This window comes from Hippocampus comes, unplaced genomic scaffold (genome assembly GCF_001891065.2).
Source record: "Hippocampus comes isolate QL1 unplaced genomic scaffold, H_comes_QL1_v1.1 scaffold437, whole genome shotgun sequence".
NCBI lineage: Eukaryota > Metazoa > Chordata > Actinopteri > Syngnathiformes > Syngnathidae > Hippocampus > Hippocampus comes.
Window position 1 is genome coordinate 444,662 of NW_017805699.1, and position 24,556 is coordinate 469,217.

The 24,556-nt window shown below is 42.8% G+C and overlaps 1 protein-coding gene across 2 annotated transcripts in view; it reads right to left on the minus strand.

The window, feature by feature from the left end:
- The window catches only part of LOC109523425 (transmembrane protein 132C-like), a 132,795-nt gene that overhangs the window by 66,580 nt on the left and 41,659 nt on the right, over positions 1–24,556 (minus strand). For both annotated transcript variants that reach the window (XM_019882566.1, XM_019882565.1), the window contains exon 3: positions 4,328–5,246. In XM_019882566.1, coding sequence (XP_019738125.1) covers positions 4,328–5,246 — 919 coding nt within the window. The remainder of the gene's footprint in view (positions 1–4,327; positions 5,247–24,556) is intronic.

Sequence of the window (24,556 nt, forward strand, 5' to 3'; positions counted from 1 at the left end):
TGGAAAAGAGAGCGAAGAAAAAAAAAACTTGACAAATGACCACAGCTGAAGGACCCCATCAGGGAGTGTTAGTCCACACAGTCCGAGCCCGCCGTGCAGCGTGTGATATTTCACACGTAGCATTTCCAGGATCCAGATCATCACAAGCTGCATGTACAGTTAGGCTGAAAATGACTCACACCTTGGTCAAATTTAGAGTTTGAGTTAGTTTTCTGCTACTTGGGTAACTCTTGATCAAAAATGACAAACAGAGTGAGTCGTGATGATGTTGGTATACTGTACGTCTATATATTGGCTATCTATCCATTGAGAGAGAGTACGGTATGCACAATTTGGAACATCATAATATTACAAAAAAATATTGTCAATTAATACAGTTCTCACATTCATGTGTTATTTCCATTTTAAAGGCTAAAGAATGAATAATTTGGGTTTTAATTGTATTTATGGATGTTCGAAAAAAAATCCCCACTTTTGGGTCACAAATTCATGGCAAAGCAACAGGTCGCGCTATAACCTAAATCCATAAGGGGATTGTAGCCAATTAGAAGCAACATGAAATCAATTTCAGGAAAAAGGCACAGAGCAATGGGGACTAAAGGACGATTATTATATTTGAGTTCAGGATTAGGCTTTGTGATCACACTGGACTATGAATTAAAAAATACCATATTTTCCGTATTATAAGGTGCTTCGGAGTATAAGGCGCACCTTCAATGAATGGGCAATTTTGTTTTCATATACAGATCGCACCGCATTATAAGACGAATAGAATAGAAGCTACAATAGTGGCGGCAGTTGCGTTATGCATCCACTAGATGAAGTTACGCTAAAAGGAATACAATGAAATACAATTACTGTGTAGCTGTATTTATATGGAGCTTTCACAAGCGCTGCAGTGGTCACAAAGCGCTTTACAGAACATTTAAAATATTATGTAATCATAGCTAGCTATGTAATGAAATATAGTTGACCTAAAATTGTGTTGCAAACTGCCAAAATGCAAAGAACAACATTTACAGTTTTAAAATATCTCTGTGGGCATGCCCTTTGCATCTAAGATGGTGCAACTATTTACTTTCATGTGTCTGTCAGGTAAAAGCGATCAGTCAGAATGAGTTAATATTGGATCATCCAGGCGTGCAATTGTCAAGTGTGGTAAACTTGCAGTCCAGTACTGTCAAATATAGTCTGCAATATGAAGGTGAATGTTTTGGCTGCTAATGAGGTAGTTTTGAAATGTTCACTCCCCCAAAGGGGAAAATGAAGGATAGCTTCAAAACAACCGCTGTGTGCCATGCACACCAAAATACGGATCTTCAAGTTCCAATTTACAGACGCATAGTGGAAAGTGTGATTAACGCACGGTGAACGCTAACACTTCACGAGAGTTCATCATCACTGGAGTGAGAGAGAAAAAGCAATGAGGTTCTTTTTTTTGGCAGATTTCCTGCTCGCTCAGGGTTGACAAATTGCCGAGGCACCTTGTCACAGCACCACTTTGAGGACGCTAACGGTTTCATCTTTCATGATTTAGATCTCAGGCATACAGGAAGCCCAGCGGAAATATTCCGTACGCCTTCATTGGCATCAAACAATGCAGAGCAATTAAAGTCTTTTTGAATAATATTTCATACGAGACGAGGCTCGGCGGATCAATGACAGCCGCTTTGGTGTGGAATCGCCTCAAACAGACTGTACTCAGACAGGAAAATTGCAAAGGGAGCACATTCAACAATCGTCACAAATTGTACAAAGCTACCTTGAAAGTGTTGGCCAGTCAAAATAAATCATTACAACATGTTCGAACTATTTGTTAGGCTATGACCACACAACAATCTCAAACTTCAAGAACCACCATTATCCACATCGGTTCAATCTGTTCGATATTATTGTTCGAGCGATGTACAATTGTGTTCACTCGCAATAACAATACCATGTCAAGACGACTGGGAAACGCTGCAGAATTCCCCGTGACCTTGACCTTGACCTTAACCGTTGTGAGGATAAAGCAGATCGGAAAATGGATATATGGATGTTTGCAGATAATTGATGAAAACCCGCAAAGACTGACAACTCGTACTCAGTTGTGGAGCTACAGCTTGAAACTATTTTTCACTTTTCCTAATTTGAGGGGCGTGGCTAAAACGGCACCGAGTGATGTTGTTCGTCTGAGACGCGAGTCGCCCGTCCACCACGACATGAGCGCCTTCGTTCAAATCAGCGATTCAGCGGCGCAATTGCGAGGTGCATTTTCCGAGCTAGCTATGCCTATACCCCAAAAACGCATCTTGCCTTTGGCTAATCTGGCTGCTTTAGAGCGCCTCGTTGTCAGCCCTAAGTGTCTGCGTGGCACGGAGAGGAAAAAAAGTTGTGAAGCGAGCGTTTCGAGAGGGTCTTCACACTGGCATGGCTGCTTTTGAAGTGTGGAAAAATCCTTGTTACCATCCATTTTTTTTCACGTCATCAAGTGGTACATTGACAGTTGACAGCTGAGCAGTGTGCATTCACCGGACATTTCAGCATTTTTGCTGAAGAAATGTGTCCATATCATCTGGCGTTGACAATTTTAAGAGCTGATTTTCAAAGCTACGTTTGCCGACCTAGTAGGTACAGTAAATGGCCCAAATAAACACATGCCGGGCGGGAGAGTGGCAGTGTCATGGCAACGTCGCCTGCGATGGAAGAGCGTGCTGTAGCAAATCAAAAGCTCATCGTTCGTACACACATCTTCTAATCTCTAATGCCACACTCTAATCCACACATTTGCCCACGACTGATAATTCGGATGAAGCGCACTGCAATATTTTTCAAAAGCCACAGTGCCACGCAACACAGTTAAGTCCGGTGAAGAGTTTTGTGCGTTGCCATTTGATGATCCGTACTTATTTTACCTTTGTGCCATTCATTGAGTTTGAAAGGGTCTACCTTGCTACACATACCTACTGCAGCCTATTTACTGGTTACCAGAAAACGATCTCATCCATGCAACAATGGCAAGAGGAACCAAAAAGTATTTTACTTTTTGGCGAAACAACAATTTACCAACTTTCTTCAGCAGCACTAGAGTGAAAGTTAGATAACACCATGGACTGGCCACTCGCCAAGAACAGAATTCTGAAAATGGCACTGAAGCACACCGGAACCTCAACCCTTAGAACCACCATTATATAATTAAACCACATTTTATTTCCATAGCAGACCTTTACTACTTGATGGAAAAAAGAACAGGCATTAAGATTCATTTGTGTCACGTAATAAGTTCTGTTTATCAGCCCCGTGTCAGACCAACACACATAGAGATGTGGCATGAAACAACCTGATTAGTTGGGCACTATCCCCTTGAGTCATTTTCCATGAGTCACAAGCAGCATCAGTGAAATGAGTTGCAATCATAACATTACGCACGCCGATAACGGTTTGAAAACTGTAAATGTCACTGGGCTCGGTTAAATCTGGGCTTGTTGTTTTTTTAATTCCGCCCAACTTCTGTTCAATCATTTTTAATGGTTTGCATGATGATTAGCGCTGTAATTAGTTCGGAGGATCCGACTGATGCAGTGTTGAGTTGAGAACGCGCTGCGCAATTCCGACACACCTAATCACAGCTGTGACAGGAAATCAAAGCTATCGATTGAAGCGTTCACACCGTACGGATCGACGGAAAGCCACACCTCGACTCAATGAGTTTGGGGTTGTTGGTGTTCAACTAAATTCTTGTTGGGATTCTGCTTTTCAAACGGCTGCTGACTCGACAAAGAATTCAGGACCCTGTCAATGCTCCAAACAGCACGGTCAACAGATTCACGTGCTTCTCCTTTTGTTTGTGCGCGACAACACCATTCATAACTTTGTGCAGGCATGCAGAAAGTCTCGATAGTTCGGAAAGTCTAATTCCGAAATTGAACATGCTTTCCTCTGACCTCAAACAGATTTTGAAAGGAAAATTTGGACTTGGGGAGCTACCGGTCATTAGCTTCCAACAAAGATATTCTGTACATCAGGGGTGTCAAACTCATTTTTGTCGCGGGCCACATTGTAGTTACGGTTTGCCATGTTTAATTCCCTCTACATATTACACATACAGCGCACAACAAATTGATGAATAACTATTTTTAAAATCAGAAGTCAAGAAGAAGGACTGTTATTGTGGATTGCATATGACAATTTGAAATTTTGTTTCAGACTTTGGCAAGCATCATGGAACGTGACATGCTTGATTTGCTTTCGCGGGCCACATAAAAATGATATGGCGGGCCAGATCTGGCCCCCGGGCCTTGACTTTGACACCTGTGTTTTACATTGATACAGAGGGAGAATCGCTTACCTGAGGGTGAAGATGTGCACGGAAGAAAGAGTCGATAGAGCCAGAAAAGCAGATACACCTTCTCTCTGTCGGATGGGTTTGGACGGCACCATGACCAAAAAGTTACTGTCCAGTTTCAGTTCCGAGAGCGGCTGAAAGAGCCTGACGCTCCCGATGCGTTGCATGGGCGTATGCCCCACAGAATAGCCCCTCGGACCGTGCTGCTCCGTACGAACAGCGCTGCCTTTCCGCGAGTCCTCGGCGTTGCAGTCGCCGGCGTTGCCGCTTTGAACCGTGTAATACAGTTCCACGGGAGTGCCTTGGGCCTGCTCAGGCATCCTCTGCCTCCCTGGCCTGACGGTGGGTGGGCTGAACCAGCTCGCAAGAGGCTCCAGCTCGGCAACGCAAATGCCCAGCTCGCCTTTCAGCCTGCATGTCCCGCGCACCTCTTGAGTCTCGTGGAAGGCAAACATCCTGATGCAAGGCAGCTTTCGGATGGCACTGTAATCATCCCAGTCCCTCCCTGCGATGTAGAATAACACTTGGACCTTTGGCCAGCTGGGGTGAATCCTCTCGTTGATGATGTATGTGTGAACCTTCCAGTTAAATGTGAAGAGCGGCGTCAGTGACGGGGATGTCGGCGCTGTTGATAAAGTGGACAAACTGAAAGGCCCCGGTTGAGTCTGCAGCATGTCCAGCGGGATCGGCTTCTGGACGGACAGCGGGCCGTAGCTCGCGTTCACAAAGGGCATCTGCCGAGCCTGGTGGATGAAGAAGGACTCTGTACGGGCCTGCAGGCTGGAATTCCTCATTAAATCCTGGTTTGCCTCCTGGAGGAAGAAAGCTGACTCAGCATTAAGGATCCGGTAGCTGACAGGCAGATAGATTGGCACTGGGTTGTACCTCTGCAGGCCCTCCGGGATGGCCTTGCTGTCCACCACTAAAACAGACAGAAGACACCGCAGCAAAGGGAAGTTATGTCTTGCTCTTTTGTTCCAACAACTGAAACTCGATAACACATATATCTGCATTAGAAATAATACGAGCCAGCCACGGGAACGCTTTTACAGGCCTTTTTAAGTGAAAGAGCCTTTTTTCTAAAGCTTATCAACAAAGCCGCAGACAGGCATGAAATGAAAGTCTAATACGAGAAAAAAAGGCAAAGTGGCACACAAGCTTGTAAGGAGCAATCCAGAGCTACCTAAATATTGACATGCATACCCTGCAACCCGAAGCAATCATACCGTTCATCAAATCCATTGGAAAATGTTAAATAGTCATTCAAAAAAGATCATTATCTTGGGCTGCGCCACTTGAATGTTTCAAGTCTTGCATCGACTGAGCCACCGTGATCGCAATCCTTCTCAACCTAATTGACTGGCGGTGCAAATGTTATGTCTGTTCAGTTTAGAATTAATTCACGCTCTCGAGTTGTATTGGCTTGCAGACTGAGCGGTATGTCCCTCAACATTGTCTCTCTGCGTGAATTCCTTTTTTTTTTTTTTTTTGCAAACGCACATCACCGTTTCCTCACCAGCCATCGTGCTTTAGATTGGTGTACTGACAGAGCGAGCGAAAAGTCCGTTCAAGAGTTCCCAACAAGATTCATAAGGAGAGTACGTTCTCAGACCAGCAGGCTAGTGAAGAGTTCATGCTGGTCCGGGCATGATTTCAAGAGACTTTACTTTCTCTTCTGTGTTTTGCAGCAATGGAGCCAAATAAATGGGCTTCTCCGTGGATCAATTAGAGAAGAAATATCTTAACCTTCTGCATCTGTTTTAATTTCCATTCTAGGCCTAATGGAGCAGCCAAGATATTTTTTTCTGGTCTATTAAACAGGTCAGGTCCTAGACTGAGTTTGGCTGGCAAGAAAAAAAAAAAAATTTTTTTTATTTCTCAACAAGGGCACAAATAATGAGAATACGGCCTTTGTCTCAGCCACCGCTTTGAAAGCGCGATTGGCTTTATGCATGATAAACAGGCCCCGGGCAGAACCTAATTACGGACCTATTCAATAAAAGAATATGCATCAGTAATTCATGTCAGACGTGAGCGACAAAGCTATGGAAATGATAAGCATGAATTGATAAACACAAATTATCTGAACTCATTTGGAATTTTTGTGAAGCCGTATTCATGCCCCGATCTTTCTTCTAATTCTTCTTGTATTAAAGTACATCCCCGATGTAGCCGGGGAGACAAAAAGACCCGCAGACAGACCGGTGAGTGATGGCACTTTAGTGTTTGATGCCCCTGATTTGAAAGATGGCAAAACGGGGCTCAATGTCAAGGGAGCAAGCAGGTCGTTGGTGCTAGATCAACTGAAGAGATTATTTCCCGATTGCCCCGACGCTTCGGTGGATGTGACACACTGTCCTAGTTTCGAACTTACTATGACACAGATGAAACCAAATCCCTCTTTACAGCTGGAAACAAGTCAAAACAAATGTCGTTGGCAGATTTTGCCCATTTTACGACACGGCGAGGGTCGTTATAAATAACGCAGGCAAAGCTGGTTTGATTTGCAGCCGCGAGTTATCCTTGGATTTCGTGTCAGCAGCTACTGTACTTGTAAATCATGTATGCTGCCGGACTGCTTCTGCAAATGGAAAAGGAAATGATTTGTGATGATAAGTTAACTCCCCCCACCCCCCACCCCCCCGTGGTAAATCTAGGTTGTAAAACTCTTGCGAGGAGAGGATTGCTGGGGAATGGCAGCGCGCCAGGATGCAGGCCCAAGAGTATGACGGGTAGGAGCTCGCGCATGACCTGATCACATTGTTTAGCAGATGTTGCGCTCAGCATTTCGTGTCCTCATTGCTTACACTACTGAGTCAAAAAGTCATGGCCAATAAACAGCTTGAAGACTCTTTGATAAAGAATTGTTCACTGTCTGCCAAACTACTGCTAGTTGTCAAGTCAGTTGAGATGAGTACACTGCCGCCGTGCAGTGTGTGTATTTAATTTTTGTTCTCAAGTCAAGGCAAAAAAAAAAAAAAAACACTATTTTTAAATGGCTGCAAGATCGGACATTTTAACTCTCTTTAGTACATTCGGCAAACAGATTTGGTTGAATCAGATAAACATGATCGAGGGGAGAGCGCGAGACGGGAGCGTGAGATAAGAGGAAGCGGTGGTTATTGAAATTGGACAAGGTGAAGATATGATGATGGGAACATATGATCCGTACAACATTCGCGCCTGGAGTGATTGCTCAAAAATGAAGACTTGATTCTTGTCAAAACAACACAACCATAGCCGAATTCTTCATTGCTCACCGGCTTTGAGCCATATGTTTAGACCGTCGCCTGGAAAATGTAAAAAATAAATAAATACATACATATATACATGCATATTTATTTATTTACAAGACATGGTAAAATCCGCATCGGGCAAGCTTTCACGGGCCAAACTTGAAAATCTCAAAAACCATGATCTGCTCGAAAAAAAAGTAAAGACATCTTTTAAATCAGCTTCAAAAATACATCTAACTCTGGAGAACCCACGAGGTCTAATTTGGCCCCTATAAATTCTGCTACTCAAATGCTACCCTTAAATGCCAAAGGGTCAAATTTGGCCCAAATCCTAAATTAGGATTAAAGAATTAAATATTTGACAATATTGTTCAGTGAACATATAGCAGTCATTTAATGTATAATTCATCATTTTCCAAAGTAGAAAAGGATTCTTGGGTTCTCCAGGGTTAAGGGACGCATATCGGATTCAAGCTTGCTGTTGACCAGTGTTATTAATTTTCTGTTATTGCTATAATTTAGCCTCATTACTCAGATTGCCTTTACATGGCAACAACATTCATCGTGTGAATGGACAAAACAATGTATCTTAAATAAGAGAGTTGGTGGTTGTTGACATTTTCCTCAATGGTAACTTTACTTCCTGTTGAGAAATACCTCAGGGGACCCCTGAGTCATGCTCCTCGGTGGCCTCTCCGCCGGTCACTTTGAGAGGTAACATTTCCGCATTTCTAACCTCATAACAATTGAATTTCAGGGTATGCTGAAAGCTCCCGGTAAAATGAAAAACACGTATAAATGTCAGCAGCTGATCAAACAAAATGCCGTCGGCAATGGCGAGACATTTCGTAACCTTATGGGACGTTTGAATAAAATATTAAACAAAATGGAGACATCGCCACGTCCATTTTTTAACTTGAGCTGTTCACCGATTATTAGCGTGTAAATTGGTGTTGCTAGGTCCTAACTTTACAAACCCCTGAAGCATCTTAACATATCGATTCTTGACATCGTACTCTGGTTGGTGTTCCACACGAATAAAAACACGGAGGGACACTAATGACTCGAAGAGCCCATCAAATGCAACCTGACACAGCAAGAGTTCCGCAAGGAGGCAGAGCGTCCAATACCAGCGGGAGGTTAATCGGATCCCATAAAAACAAGACACCCTTGTCTTTCATCACTAGGCAATGCATTTATGCAGTGATTGATCGGCGGAATCATATTTTCCCTTTAAGGGAAATGAGGGAAAATGAAGTGATGTGACCAGAGCAACAATGAAGGAGCATGCTGCAAACCATCTCAGCAATCAATCAATTATATCCGTTGCCTTGGGTTGTTGTTTTCTTTCGAGAATTGGAGCTAAGGCCAAACTGAAAGTCTTCCTGAATTTGCGATTTAGCATCGAAGTAACTTGCAGTTGAATAACTGCCGGAACACGAGACAAAAGACATTTTTACAATTTAAATTTTTTTTCATTGAGGAATGACCGTATTTTCCACACTATAAGGCGCTTCGGAGTATAAGGCGCACCTTCAATGAATGGCGTAATTTAAAACTGTTTTCATATATACGGCGCACCGCATTATAAGGCGCATAGAATAGACGCTACAATAGTGGCTGCGGTTGCCTCATGCATCCACTAGATGGGGCTACGCTAAAGGGAATACAATACAATACAATGCAGCTTTATTTATATCGAACTTTCACAGCCGCTGTAGCTGCAACAAAGTACTTTCCAGAACATTAAAAAGACTACATTGAAGAAATCAGAATATTGATCCATATATCAGGTGCATTGGATTATAAGGTGCACTGTTGGCTTTTCAAAAAATTTAATGCTTTAGGTGGAAAATACGGTAATGACTGCCTGTGCCATCTAGTCATGATCTGCTAAGCAACAAAATGTCAACATTTAAAACCACAGGTGAGTATTCATCGTCAGTGGCTTATCTTCAATATTTGATTTATTATTGTCAAATGCCAGCATAACGCTTCTTCATCAATGCAAACTTGCTGGCAAAGAAAATAGGCGGGCCAAATTTCTTAAGCTTTTTCTTCATGCAAGATATTGGCTGATGTTTAAAACAGTGCCATTTCCTTGAAATGAAATTTCACTGGTTCAAAAATCCCAAAGACAGAGCCCGGACTCAAAAAAAAAAAAAAAAAAAAGATAGAGGTAGATAAAATAAAGCTCCCAATCGGGAATTAGTTGGGAAGACTTGCAGCAGCTTCCACCCGTCTCTTGCAGTTTCCCCTCTGCTCACTCTGCACCATGTTAGCCTACTGGGGGTTACATGGCAACAGCACCTGCACAGGAAAGCCTTCTCCCTTAAAGACGCATGGGGGACACGAATGGACTTTTTATGCCAGTTCAGGCCGCCGTGTGCGTGCGCATTATACAGTGTCAGGGAGACAGGAGGTGAATGGTGGCGTGGGGACTCACAAGAGAGCCATAGGTTGTTTGGACGGGATGAGCTACGACATGAGGCCTCTTCAACAAAATGCCGCTAAATGTGCTGAGCAGACCAGAAGAGCAATTTGGCTAGCATATAAAGCGCCCAAAGGGCTAATTGAAGGCAACACTTTTAACTATGCCGAGGCATTTAATACCTTCGATTACCTTGGAGAACTTAGCAATGTGACTAGCTCCCTCCCTCCCCCGAGCTACTTGCCTTTAAAATGACTCAAACAAACAGCGTGACAGTGACGGATGACGAGATGAACGCCGCTTCGATGGAGGAAGACTTGTCTCATAAATAATAATGACACCCTGTGCACAAAATTCCTAGCAGAGTGAATCTCTTCCGGTTCACCTGTTCCGTACACTGGGGATGTTTTTTTTTTTTTTCCCTGCGCAAATGTAACTAATTCAACCGGAATTGGTGGCTAGAATGCAATGAGTTGGCAGAAAGGAGAAAGGTGAGCAATGGCTTGGCATTTGAAGCAAGGTTACGCGGTCAAGAAAGTCAATCGACTCTGGACAACGGCCACTTCCTTTACATAATGCAAACCTCGATGTTTTTCCATTTGGTCCAGACAAGGCTGCTGGATAGGAGCTCGATTGGATTGTTAACTGTGCTGAAAAACACCACACACAAAAGAAAAAAAATGCACAGAGTCCATTTAATTTGCAACAGTACGATTAAACAAGTTTTCCTTTGCTATTTTTCATTAGGCAGCCAAGCAAGCCTGAAACAACTTCCCACTGCTAAATTATGTGGCGGTCAGAAATGAGATGATTGTTTCCGCATTTAATTTGGCAACTCTGCTCCAGAAATTCCAAGTCTGTAAATCACCGTGTGGGAGTCCTATTAGTCTATAGTTTAGAACCTTACTACCCTGAACTGGACGTCTATTGAAAGGATGGGGCGGGGTAAAAATAGAAAAGAAATAGGAAGTGAATTGCGTGAGGTGGTACGTGGTAAGTGGTACGATCAAACTAAATGGCATCTGCTTGAAAAAAAAGCTCCAATGAAGGAAAGATTTTGGCATCATGCCTCTTTTAGTACCGGTACTTGACTTTGAGTAATTAAAACATTACATCGATATCCATGTATCCAAATTCGAAAACATATGTCTTCATTTTTTTCATTAATTTTTACAGAAAAGAAAATGGCTTTTAGTAAACAGAGTCACTGTCTTTTAAGACTAAAGATCAAGGCCAAAACTGTTGGTGTGCTGATTGACGCCGATCTGACTTTCGGCAGTCACATGAAATCAATGACGAAAACAGCCTTTTCGTAGCTGAGAAAAATAACCGGATTGAAGAGCTGCATGACTCAAGCACAGCAGGAGAAGCTTATTGATGATTTTATCTCTAGTCGACCTGATCATTTTAACAGTCTTCTGACTGGACTCCCTGGGAAGAGCATCAAACAGCTGCAGCTCATTCAGAACGCTGCAGCTCAACTTTTTAGCAAAATAAAGAACGTATTACTCCAGTCATACAGATGTAACACTGGCTCCCAGTCAGCTGTAAAATAGATTTAAAAATTTTACGCTACTGGATGTATAATCACCAAATGACTTTAACACATTAAAGCAAACATGGTGAATCAGCATTTAGCTGTTATGTCGCATGCAAATAGAATAAGTTGCCGACAGTAGTGAAACCAGCCCAAGTGTAAATGCTTTTATATACAGGTTAATTTTATTTATTGATTTATTATTATTTTTTTTTTTTAAGTCTTCAATTCTTTTGTAACGCTGTGAAGCACATTGAGTTAGCTAAATAAATAAAGCTGCCTCGCCTTGCCTCATTTGGGTCACGGGTGTGCTTGGGCCTATACCAGCTGACTTTGAGCAAGAAGCAGGGTACACCCAGGATTGGTCGCAATCCATTCGCTGGGAACACACAGGCAAACGCGTTCATTCATATTCATAGCGGGACAATTTTGAGTCTTCAAACATGCATGTTTTTATAATGAGGGAGGAAACCGGGGAGGGGAAAAAAATTATGATGAGGTACTGACAGTGTTCCATAAGGGTGACAACACCACGATTTATTTTTCTTTCTGTGCAGGTCCAAGTAGGTTCATCCAGTTTATTCATACAATATTTTGAGTGGCCCCAAAAGGCCAAACCACAGATGATAAAAAAATCGAGCCTGCAAAACTGCAACAAGTTATGCGTGTTGTTAGTTGAATGCACGTCGGGCGATATGCTTCTTGCACAGATAAAACGCAGCGTGTTGATAGGCAGCATCGGCAAAGCGATGCACGCCAGCGACTGGAACGAGATGCGAAACAGCGCGGAACAGAAGCGCCTATGGTGTATCGCGGCCCAAGGGAAGTCAAAGGCACGCACCGGCGCAAGCTCAGGTAAAGAGCAGAGAGTCATTTCGCGGCTGTTCAGAAAACTCTGGAATAAGATGAACTCGGAGATCTCCTCCTGTAGCAAAAGATGCTCACGGCACATATTTCTTTCGTCATATCGTCCCCCACCCCCCTCTCCCTCAAAAGTGCCATGGAGAATTGCGTGTCTTTTAGTGAGCTTGGCGATTGGGGAATATGAAGAAAATGAAAAGAGTGATGCCAGAAAAAGGCTGTTGATCATTCAACTCTGTTTCGGTGCTCTGGTGCCAGATTTTGTGACAGAAAATGGAAGAGAAGTTTTTTGTCAGACAGGAACCGCGTGATCACTTTGGGGTTTGCGGTTGGGGGGGGAAAAAACCCATCCAGACACAGACACAAATTTTGTTTCTCAACTCCAAGCGGAATTTGAAAAGATGTCTCATTTTGACACGAGTTATTCTCACACTGTCAACGACCAAGCCATCCTTTCTTTTCCACAGAACAGAATAATGCGTCGATTAAAACTATTAAATTGATTGAAAGTCTTTCATTTCATACTTTTCTGGGTTGAGCGGTGAAAATATTATTCATACATCCTCGTCCTGACTTGATGCAGACTAATTGGGACTCACTTCAAAATAACAGGTGGCAGAAAATCGAGAGTATAATGACAATGAGGGAACAGAATGGTCCGCTGAGGCTTCAGTTGTCATCGCGATCAGATTTGAGGTAAAGTGACGCGGAGTAAGTCCCATTTATTATCAGCAACAAAAAAATAAGTGGCCTATTACCTTCCATTATTCATTGATATTATTGTTGTTCTAATATTTCGCTGAATTTGTTACAGATTCACTCCACAATGGACTTCCATGGTCTTCAAAGCTCTTTTATGTCGCCAACAAATTCACACACTCACCGCTGACTCAGGTGCAACGGAGGATTTAGTTTTTGTTCAAGGGTGCAAAAATAGGCTACTGTGGGATCAAACCAGCAGTCTTCTGATTGAAAAAGAATGTACGGGATGGGCAACTTCACCGATGTGGGGGGGCACAATTCATCATCAGTGCTACTGGGGGGTCACAGCGGATCACGCACTTCGATCCACTTGTGCAAAATAAACATTTAAGCCTGGACAAAATATGTGTTCTTAATATATTCATTTTTGAAAATCTATTTTTAAATGCATGTCAAAATCCACTATCCTGACCCAACAAAAAAAAAAGGGTTTGAATGAAACAACAAACTAGCCACATGCTGTACAAAAATGACTGTTCAAGGACGGCACAAAACTGCTGAACAACAAATCAACATTAAGTGCATGTAGCCAAATGCATTTTTTACTTTTTTTTTTTTCAAAATCAACTCACTCATTGTTTGAATATTATTGAGATAGTTTGTCCTGCATATTATTCCAAATCTGCAAAAAAAAAAAAAAATAGGCCAAGTATAGCACACATTGTAAGCGAAACTAAGACATGTCTGCCGTCTAGTGGTGATTGGCGATATTACAACTTAAAGCTTCAGTCGACTCTTGCGTAATCGCAGTTTTGCACCCACGGATTTGCACAGCTGTGGAATATTTTTATTTTTTTTATTTTCAGATTTTGGATTTTTCCAGTTGTTGGATTTTTTTTTCCTCCATTTACCCTCTTTTTCATGGAAAGCTATATTAGATGTTTATCATTGTTTTTTTGAAGAATTATTTGAGTTTTTTAATGAAACAAAACCTTTTTATTTGTTGTTTTTTTTAATGGCCCGCTAATTGTCCGTCCATCCCAGTTCCATAACCTGACGTTCCACACGCTACGGTTGTTGACCATCACAGCTTGTTGTGTCCCCTTCTACGGTGATCTCTTGTTGAACGAATAAACGATTTACTGCGTCCAATAAGAGTTTATGGTCTCAAACACTAGCGACAAGTGTTCTTCCAATTCAGCCAGGCTTTCTGTGAAATAAATCAAGGCTCTGTTTGGCGTGAAACAGACCTCCAACAGAGCCGTGCCCTAAAGCGTACCTACGATGTGATTGATGTGGATGCTGCACCAGGTTAAAGGCCGCCGCTCGCCCCGCACTGTCGCCCACACGCGGTCACGTCCGCTTCCCAAAGGCCAACATGGCAGCCGTCAAAACTCCAAATGCTAAACTTTCAAAACATCGGCACAATCTTGCAAAGGTGAAACAATTACCGTTGCAGGATTTTGAAGCACTAAATAAGAGCACAATCTGGATAGGCAGTGAAGCTTTTAGCAATGCCATTAGTGTATTTCAAGATCTTTATTTTTATAAAGGCTGTTATGTGCATTTTACATTTTTTGAAAGAGATCGAGAGAGGAATGCGAGTGTCTTCTTGGAAATGCTTAGGCCGCAAAGTTGAACTGTTAACCGCAAGCAGCTAATTTAATTTTTAATGCTGAGCCCGGGTGCATTTCTAAATATACGGTTTAATCTAAAAGTCATCAACCTTTGCGGTTCGTTGGCTTGAGTGATGATGATGCTTTGTTTTGGTTTCTGCTCACCGTTTATTTCCATGTCCAATTTGAACTCTGCAACTGGCTGTTCATCATCCTGATTCCATCTGGTTTGCCCTTTCTCAGTTCGCAGCCTACCCTCCTTTATCTCTTGCGGGGGAGGGGGGTACCAGGGTGGTACTGTTTTGTGTGTTTGTGTTAAAACACTGATGGGATTAAAAAAAAAAAAAAATCGGAAGATTGGCGTAGTAAGAAGATCAAATGTCTTGGCCTGTGCTTGACCGCCGCTGCTAATGAGCAGCGGCGTCGTGTGGGTTGCCATTATTCTGCCCCCTAAAATGTTAACGCTCCGAGCGTACATTCTGGCAGTCCACTACATTTTAGGCAAAAACAGAACTTAAAATATATTGCCTCAAATGTGTTGTTAAAGCCTTTGCCGCAAACGCACAAATGTAACATGAGCAAGTCACTGACGATTATTATAAATGCAAATGCAACCTCACGTTAAGCTGTTTCGAAAATTTTCACTGTAATATAGTTTAAAAAAAAAAAACACTTTTATGAAGGGACTGTCTGTTAGTATGTCCAAAAATATTTTTCGCAACCCGTGGTCTTCCCCTCCTGTGCCCACCCTGCAGTCCCGAATAAGCAGACTTATGCTTCTTCTCTTGATGTTTTTTTCTATCAACAGGTGCAGAGCACATTTGCCCCCATATGCATTAGTATTCATATCACGTGTTTGGGTGTCCGGCAAGCCGAGAGGACTCTTAAGAGAAAAGCACTCTGTTGATGAGAAACAGATCAATATCTAAGCAGCCTCTTATCATCCACATCCAAACTGGCAAAGCCCTTAAAAATTCTCCCCTGCAACGATAACGACCTCTGCTAAACACAGACGCGCCCCCGTTATGTAAGCGCACATGTTTATTGTGTTCGCAGTGATCATGGAAGAAAAACGCAGCTTCAAGCAAGGCAAAAAGAAAAATAGTTTTCTATTCATCAATAGCTGCAGAAGATAAAGGCCACATGTGATTCAACAACCCAGCTGAGCCTTGCAGTGGCTGCCGTGACCGCTACTGAGTTCCTGCTTGGCTTTATATTGTCACTCGTGCTGCAAGAGCCATCAAAAGCCCAGTTGCTTTTTGTCATGCCAAAAAAACACTCATGAAATGGTAACAGCTTGCAGTGCCCGTCATGGAGAAGAACGAGTCTCCAAAAAGGACTCACCATCAAGCTATCTCTGCACATGAAATGCGGATATCAACCTCGAACTGGAACGGGGTCTGCCCTTTTTTTTCAATTGAACAATAACAAAAAAAAAACGGTTTTTAAAATTTTTTTTTTCATCCATCCATCCATTATCTGAGCCGCTTATCCTCACGAGGGTCGCGTGTTTGCTGAAGTCTCTCCCAGCTGTCTTTGGGCAACAGGCAAGGAACACCCTGAACTTGTCACAGGGAACGCATTGACAAATCACACAATCTTTTTTAAAGCTGAGTGCTACTTGTGGAAGCGGATGAAGAAGAACAGCTCCCAATTGTGTCCACATGTTTAAATGATCAATTCTACAGCATCCTGAGGAAATCACAATTTCCCATCACCGGTGAGCTATTTTTAGAACAGACCCACGGGCTATCCCGCCTCATGATTAGGCAGTATAAGCAAATGCTAAGGGTGCCACCAAAAAAATTAAAAATAAAATCCGGTTCAGTGTGATTGTATGAGTACGAGTGATTCAACTTCATTCTTACAATGGAAAAGATAACAGATTCAAATGCTTGCGATATGTGGGGGAGGGTCACATTTAAACTGCGTAATTTCAACAGGAGAAAAGTAGTGAAAAAAAAAAAAAAAGAAAAATTAACCCGGCAACAGAAAGTTACATTTTAAAAGTTTACCTCCAGCCTGGCTGGGTGTTTGATTTTAATCACACTTCCTACTTCTCAAGCAACCGGCCTGACAGATGATGTGGCAGGCACAAGTTTTTGTTGCTCTGGGCTCCGCCTTGGCAGATGACAGTCTGTCAACGGCTCTGGAATTCTGGCCCAGAATCTCAGCAAGGACACTGTTCATAGATGAGGAATCTCTCCGGGGCTCTCATTTTCAACTCTGCGTCTGTGGGAATTCATTTCTGAGCCGCATAGGATGTTTCGGGCTCCTTGTTCGTAGCTGAGATGAGATGCCTTCAAAGGTCAAAGTGTCACTCATATAAGGGAAGAGCCGTGTGTGTGTGTGTGTGTGTGTGTGTGTGTGTGTGTGTGTCAGATCCCAACTGGCTTTGGTGTACATGTGGATGCCGGCAAATACCACGGAACATAAGATGGTCCTGCTTTATAGGATTTGTGTGAGTGTTCCAGATCAGAGCTCAGCCCCAGCTGAGAGTAACGGGGCCATGTCGAAGAGGGCCGCACTTTAAGCTGTGCACACTCCTGCACAAATTGCTCAGTGGCTCGGCTGTAAAACACAACGGTGGTCAGATCAAGGCCAGGGAGAGGAGGGCCGAAATATGGCCGCTCAGAAACCTTCATTTGAATATAAATCAGCACATCTCAACGGGAATTTGACCAAAGTCTACATTTACATCACATGGGGACAATTGAGCACACCAGTCGCTCGACCAAACATTTTCTCTCAGCAACAGGGGAGAGGTTTCAAAACACATTCACATATCCCCCCCACAACCCACCAACTCCCCTCTATTGGCACAATTTAAATGAAAAAAAATCCCCAACATAATTATAACATTTGTTAAGTTCTAATAGTTTTTTTCTCGTCCGTCACCTCCATATTTTAACCGGTAATTATAGACTTCTAAGTGCTCGGTGGGCGGCGAATGCTGTAAACACGGTTGCTCTCATTTTCACCTTCTTCCATAATGTGGCAGCCCCGCGTGGTTAAGTGTCTTACATTCGGCACATACACGGTACGTGTTCGCTCAGAATAAACACGTTTGAGGCATGAATAAACATTGGCGTGGCAAGGAAGAGTGTGAGGTGCTCAAAAGAAAAAAGAAGTAATAGATACAGTGTTGGGAGATTTAGTGTGGGTTGAGGAGCTTCATTTAGACAATATAACAAAGTAAAAGCTTCAAAATTATTTTGATTTAAAATGGCAAGATTCTGGTCTCAATTAAGGCAAAGGGGAAGGGGGGCATTCTGGGAACTGGTGTTTAAACTAGCATGTCAGAGGCAAAGGCTAATTTTGGGAAGAATTATGGTAGTTGACAAATTAAAGCGATAATTGACCATTTGAGCTACATTAAGATAGGGGATACGATTGATTGCGTCATCAGGGTGGGAAACATTTACAAAATATGATTCATGCACTTGTTTTCCTTTTGTGACATAAATACGAGGCGGATGTTGCTTTGGAGATAGATTGAGTCAAACCACAGCGAATGACATTCACAAATGTGCACGGTTTGAGATTCGTCGCTCTTTCAAATGAATGGTTGAAACTTTCCACCCCACCAGTTGTGCAGCCGTCACTTAATTAAATCTAATTCAATTCATTTCCATCAGTGTAATGTTTTTAATACATCTAGTTGAAGTCAAGTTTGCACATTAAAATCATGGAGCTCACTGCGCTGTTGATAAAACATCACTTTGCATCGTTATAATTTATTTTCGTAATTAACTTTTCTTTTCCAGCCGTCTGACCTGTACTTCTTTTCATTCTAGCTGTCATTTCTCTCTGGAGAAAAAAAAAAAAGAAGTCGACTCCCTCGGCGCTGCATCACAGGAACTCCGAGAAGTTGCGATTCACGTCTCACAGGTAAACAAAAGAACACCAAGAAGAAGAAGAAGAAGAAGAAAGTAATAATAAAACGCTCTCCACTGTTTGCACCCAATGCCCCGTTCTAAGTTCCTGAAAGGGAAGACATCACTTACATAAGCGCAAAATCAACACGTCTACTCGCAAACACACCGACGCCGCGGGAGCGCCGAGGGAGTTCAAAACACATGGCGGCACGGCACGCTGCGAGTAAGCGTACAAGCGACCGTCTCGGTTCTCCCGACACGGTCAGGTCCCCGCACCCCCAGCTGCGCTCCCTCCGCCGTGCCCAATCTACAAGCGTCAAGATTTACAGGCAGCCAGAGAACACGCGCCATAGCAGCCTCCCGAAGACAAGCATCAAGCCCGCACCTGCCGCCTGGCTAATTAGATGCCGTTGTCGTTTTATTTAGCCAGGCTTCAATGGGAACATGAAACGCGTTACGGAATCTTTCAATCGCGGCTTACATCAACAGGCGCGCGTCGACACGACAGTCGATGATCACAAGAAAACATGGCGCAGGGCTTGTCACTCTTTGTTTGATCTCGTCAGTTAACTAACAAATATACAGTTACGTTTTTATTCGTTTGTTTTGCCGGCGTGTTCCACATATCCAGCCATCCAGTTTCTATTTTGCCAGTGTGAGCTGGAGCTTTAGTTGACTTTGGTCATTTGAATTTAACGCCGATGGACAATTTAGTCACACACACACACAGAAGAACGCTGGAGTCAAACTCAAGCCCCGGGGGCCTGATCCGCCCCGTCAGGTCATTTCATGCGGCCCTCGAAAGCAAATGATGTGTGTCAACTTGCTCAAATCTGTATTGAAATGTCAAATTGTCATGTGTAATAAATAACATTGAGATTTTGCAATCATTTTGTTACCCTGTTTACACTCACTTGAACAAACTATTAAAATTGACTTGACTGATTTCAAAACGAGTGATCAATTCAGTTGTTGTGTCAAAGTAATAATTTTGTGGTTTCACTGTCATAAGGGCCCTCCAAGGGAAGATGCAACTCCAAATTGGCCCGCGACTAAAATGAGACTGACACCCTTGCCGAAGAATCTGGCCGAAACCAACTAAAGTGGGCAATCTGGCCCCGGACGAATAAAATACTATCTGCGACTCGCCGCCACACATGAAGCGGTTGACCCTCGCGCGACTGGCTTCAACACACTGAGACATTATTAAAATATTGTGACTATGTCCAACCCATGTGAACATATCAAAATAATTGTGCACAACACAAAGCATCGATGGTGAAAATGAAAAAAAAAATCATTTTTGATCAGATGCACGGTTTTGCTACAAACACATTTTGCGAACCACATTGAGTGCTACAGTAGCTTTTGTGTTGGCTTCCAGTGTATCGAGACTTTATTCGCATCTCCTCACATCATTCCATTGGAATGAAAGTACCCCAAGAAACATGATCTACGACAACATTAACCTTGAGACCATCAGAGCCTGCTTCTGCGGCTGATGTTTTGTGACAAATTCAGTTATGATAAAAGATGGTGCTGTTATCTGTAATCAAATCAAACACTAGGAATATATTTTGGAGAATATCGAGCGGGCAGTAATTTGCTTTTGGCCCATCTTTATGACGCAAGATGTTGAAAATAATAAATAATAATGGGTGTTGATGTATGTTGAATCCAAGCCACAAACAGCACACTGCAGTAAAATACTTGCTTAAATGCGGGAGGGTGTGGGGGGGGGACAAATTTTCATCAGTGTTTGTATTCTGAATTTGACATTGAGTCATATTTGGGCTGCGTGGAGACTGTAAGCAACATCTTTCAAAACTTGAGAGGAATCTTGTCGATGTCGGCTGAAACATTTGTATGGAGCAAACATGCTCGGATGTCCTTGAGAGGAGCAGAAAATGGGGAAACGGAGTCGCATTCAGATTTTGTGCTTTTTCAACACATCCGCAAACCGTAATGTGCTGTTAGCTGTCCGCCTGAATGAGCACACTTGTCACCACACATTCCTTTCACTTTCACTCATTTCACCTGTGTCGACACCACTGTTGTGTTTTTGTGGCGGAGGGGGTCGGTGCGCTCACATCACAGAGTCCATCGCTCGACTCTGCGGCTAACAGATACAATCTGACACGTTTCAAAACATCTTGTCAGTGTGCCGTGTCAAAGCTTGTCGTCCAGAACCTGCTCAGAAGACGGGATAATCTGCCACGCGTCCCGGGCGGTACAAGCATGCCGTTTCGTGTTTCGGATCGTAAGATTCTTATGCTTTCTGAACCAGTAATTAGCCAGCCAACTAAAAAAGGGAGAGGTGATTAAATATATAGCACTTCATGATTTTTGTATTGGAATCGGGTTGGGTTTTTTTTCTGTTTTGAACCTTTGAGAAAAAATGGAATTGAAGTGTCGTAAACACAAAATGGTAAGCTCCATTGACTGTGTTCTGAATCTTAATGTTTGCAATTGAGGCGGGAGCTGCGGACTGCTGGTAGTTCTGTATGCCTGGGGAGGAAACCCCGACTGTCAGGACCAACTTTACCTCTTTGGAGCGGGAGCAAAACAACTTTCAAAGAAAATCCCTCATTAGCAAAGATCAAGGGGTCATCGTCGAACAATTAGCCGAGGTTACCCGATCGCTGCGAGCATTTAAAAAGATGTGAAATTGCGTGTTCAAATGCAGCTGGGTCACTGGGAACAGAATGAAATTCAATCGCTCGGTAGTGAGCAAATTATTTGATCCCTCGCGCGGAGCGAATGTCTTTTTATTTCTCAGGGTTCGTTCAACATTACAAACAGTTGCAAAGACATTCGTCGGACATTCCCGAAGTTTTTGAATGGTTGCAAACAGTTTCCGTTGTCGCCATCAAATTTTGAACAAAATTTCGCGACGACGTCAAAAACTGTGTGGTGCCATGCTAGTTGGGGACAGGTGTTTACTTGTTCTCAGGGACAACACGCCCATCTCGAACAGAAGCCACTCTTTGAGGATATCCACTATGATTATTTGTAGTGCTGGGTGTGTGCAAGAAATTCTCACAATGACAATGAAGGTAAAACGATTCGATTCAGGACACGTGGCAACCCTTCCAATTAGCAGCCGGGCGGCACCTTGCTCGACATTTTTGATGCGGGACAATTTCAGGCGTTTTCAATTATCCACTCCAACAGCCCTCTAACTACCAAAACACAACTCATTTGCATGATTGAAATATAATTATGTTGTGTTCTGTTACAATGGATCAAAGCCCGCGCCCCCGCCCTCAAATCGGAATTAATCATCAGCAAGAAGTCGGTGCAACTTCTTTCAAGTGAAGTTTACACTTTCTTGGAAGGTTCGTCCGTTTTACCAATCACTGCTCACGAGATAAGTGCCTAACTGATCCATTATGGTTGATATACGATGACATTTTTAACGCAGTAAAACCTTTCTAACAGCTGTCCCCAACCTTTTTTGCCGCACGGACCGGTTTAATGTCAGATTTTCAGGGACCGAATACGACAAAATAATATGATATAACCTGCATGGAAAATGTGGTATTTTCGAAACATAATAATAAACACGAATCACGACACGAGGAACGTCCTATCTGGCCGCAACACTCTCTGGTCGCTATGGGAAGATTTATACGTGCCTTCAAAATAAGATACACAGCAAATACAAAGTGCGTGAAAAATCTGACTCACCGTCGCCGCATATTATGCAGCCTAAGCTTGGTGTGTGGGAATCTCCCGTTGATAATAAATCCACATTTTAAGTCGGAAATCTCGATACTGTCTATTAAATGTAGACTTCTTTTGCTTGAAAGTCGTCGGCTCCTCTTCTGTCTCCTGGCTGGGCCTTTTCCCCTTCCCAAAGAAACTTTCCAAATACATTTGTTTTTTTAAACATTTTGCTAGCTCCTGGGTTTCATTTTAGCGGTAATACATTTTTGCGAGCTCCTGGGTTTCATTTTAGCGGTAACCCATCACGTGACCGAGAATCGCCGCCTTGACCTCCGTCAAGAGTGACATACCATAGACGGATATCACAGAGAATCCGGTAATTTTTCAAAATAAAACAGGTTCCGAAATGAATAAAATGGAAATAATGTTGGTGTAATTTATTCTTTCTGTGCGACCTGGTACCAAATGATCCAAGGCCTGGGATTTGGGGACCGCTGCTTTATCAGACATGCTTGCTTTTACAAAAAAAAGAAAAAAAAAGCCAGACTTCTGGACAACTTGTGAGGCCAACCGCTCGGAGCGCTTCTTTGTGAACCTCTTTGGAAATAGCCTCGGTGTGAAGCTCGCTAGCTGTAACATGACACACTGTAGCTTCTATGTTTTCCCTCCGTAATTTATTGGCAGAACTAATAGTGTCACTGTAGACCAGATGGCTACTATGATGATACCATCAACCTTTCATGGGTCACCGAGCAGCATTTGGACATTAGTCAACTCTTCCTGTAAAGGTGACTTTTTTTCCCCCCCACCTGATACACAGATGGTATTTACCCATCCTCTCAATTATTAGCGTCAGGGAGCACCGCAGTCGTAATCATTCACCAAGTGGATTCTCAATTACTACTGTGTGTGTGTATGTGTGTGTGAGTGTGAGTGTGTTTTTAGATGTCATAGGTTTTCTCTTGCTGCAGCGCATTTGAAATTGTAAGTCATTGTCCCTGCAGCATGTTCGACATAACAGGTGGCCCACCCTGCTGCTTGTGCCAAAACGCCCCTTCATAACAAATGAACGAGGGAGGGGGGGATTATCTTCAAGGAACATTTTTTTTTTCCGCCCAGCCCAAGTCTTGACAGACAACAGGCAATATGAGCAAGAGCAAAAAAAAAAAAAAAAAAAAAAAAAACTGAAACAATACGAGAGTGCGAATCAGGGCACTATTACAGATTCGGTTTGCAGACTATTCTGCTGAGTCACACTTTGATTGTGTCGCCATCTGTTTCAAGTGCCCCAGGGGTTGCACTGGAAAAAAAACAAAACAAGACAAAAAAAAAACACGGTGAGCAATGTATTGCTGCAAGCGCCTATTACCACCTTCAACTACTTTCTAAAATTCATAGGGAAAAGTTTACCCACTTCTCCAAAGTTGGCACCCTCTGTATTCACAATAATAAACACGAGTGTAAATACACTTCGAGAAAATCGGGAAGGCAGCTGCTCCAATATTTTATTGAAATAATGTAATTGCGTGTGCATGTGCATGTGACAGTTTCTGCTCTCTAAGGGAAAAGGGAGTGCTCACTGAATAAAAATGCAATGTGGTATGTCACCTGCCCTCACCTTAACGAAATTTAACCCTTTCAGGGACAGCGGTTACGACAGTGGACAGCGTATCATGTTATCAGGTTACAGGGGGGCATGAAAGGGTTAAGATCACCGATAAATTTTAACCCATTACTGCAGCAGAGCTGAACATTCTGTATGGTGTGATAGTTTCTTGGCGTTTCCCCAAAATGGTTCACCCTTGCACCGACGTAAGTGAGAAACAAGCTGCCGATTAAAGTGCAGAACGTCAGCATGTCGCACGCATCTTGACGGTGCCGAAGAAGAGCTGAGTTCAGCAGCTTCGAGGATCAGTCGGGCCTTTTGTTGTGCCGTCAAAATACACAAAAGATACCCAGCGTATTTCACATCTGCTGCTCAGAGCACCTCGTGTATGGCTGGACGGAAGTGATTTTCAAAGTGTGGCTCCCTCTAGTGGTCCCTGAACAAATCACTGCCTAAGTGCAGTTCAGTTGTGTTTTATTTTTCTGTAAAATACGCTCAAATATTTGAATATAACCAGAATGTTATGTTCGAATTGTACTTAATACTACAGTGGCCCACAATAATGTTGAATCAATTTTTTTTTTAGGAAATAAACCCGCTGCCTCGTTTTTGGGCCTACTATGCAACTGTGTTAATGTTGGTCATGATGGTGGTATTTAAAGAACTATTTTTTCAGTGTTTCTTTGAGCTGGTTTA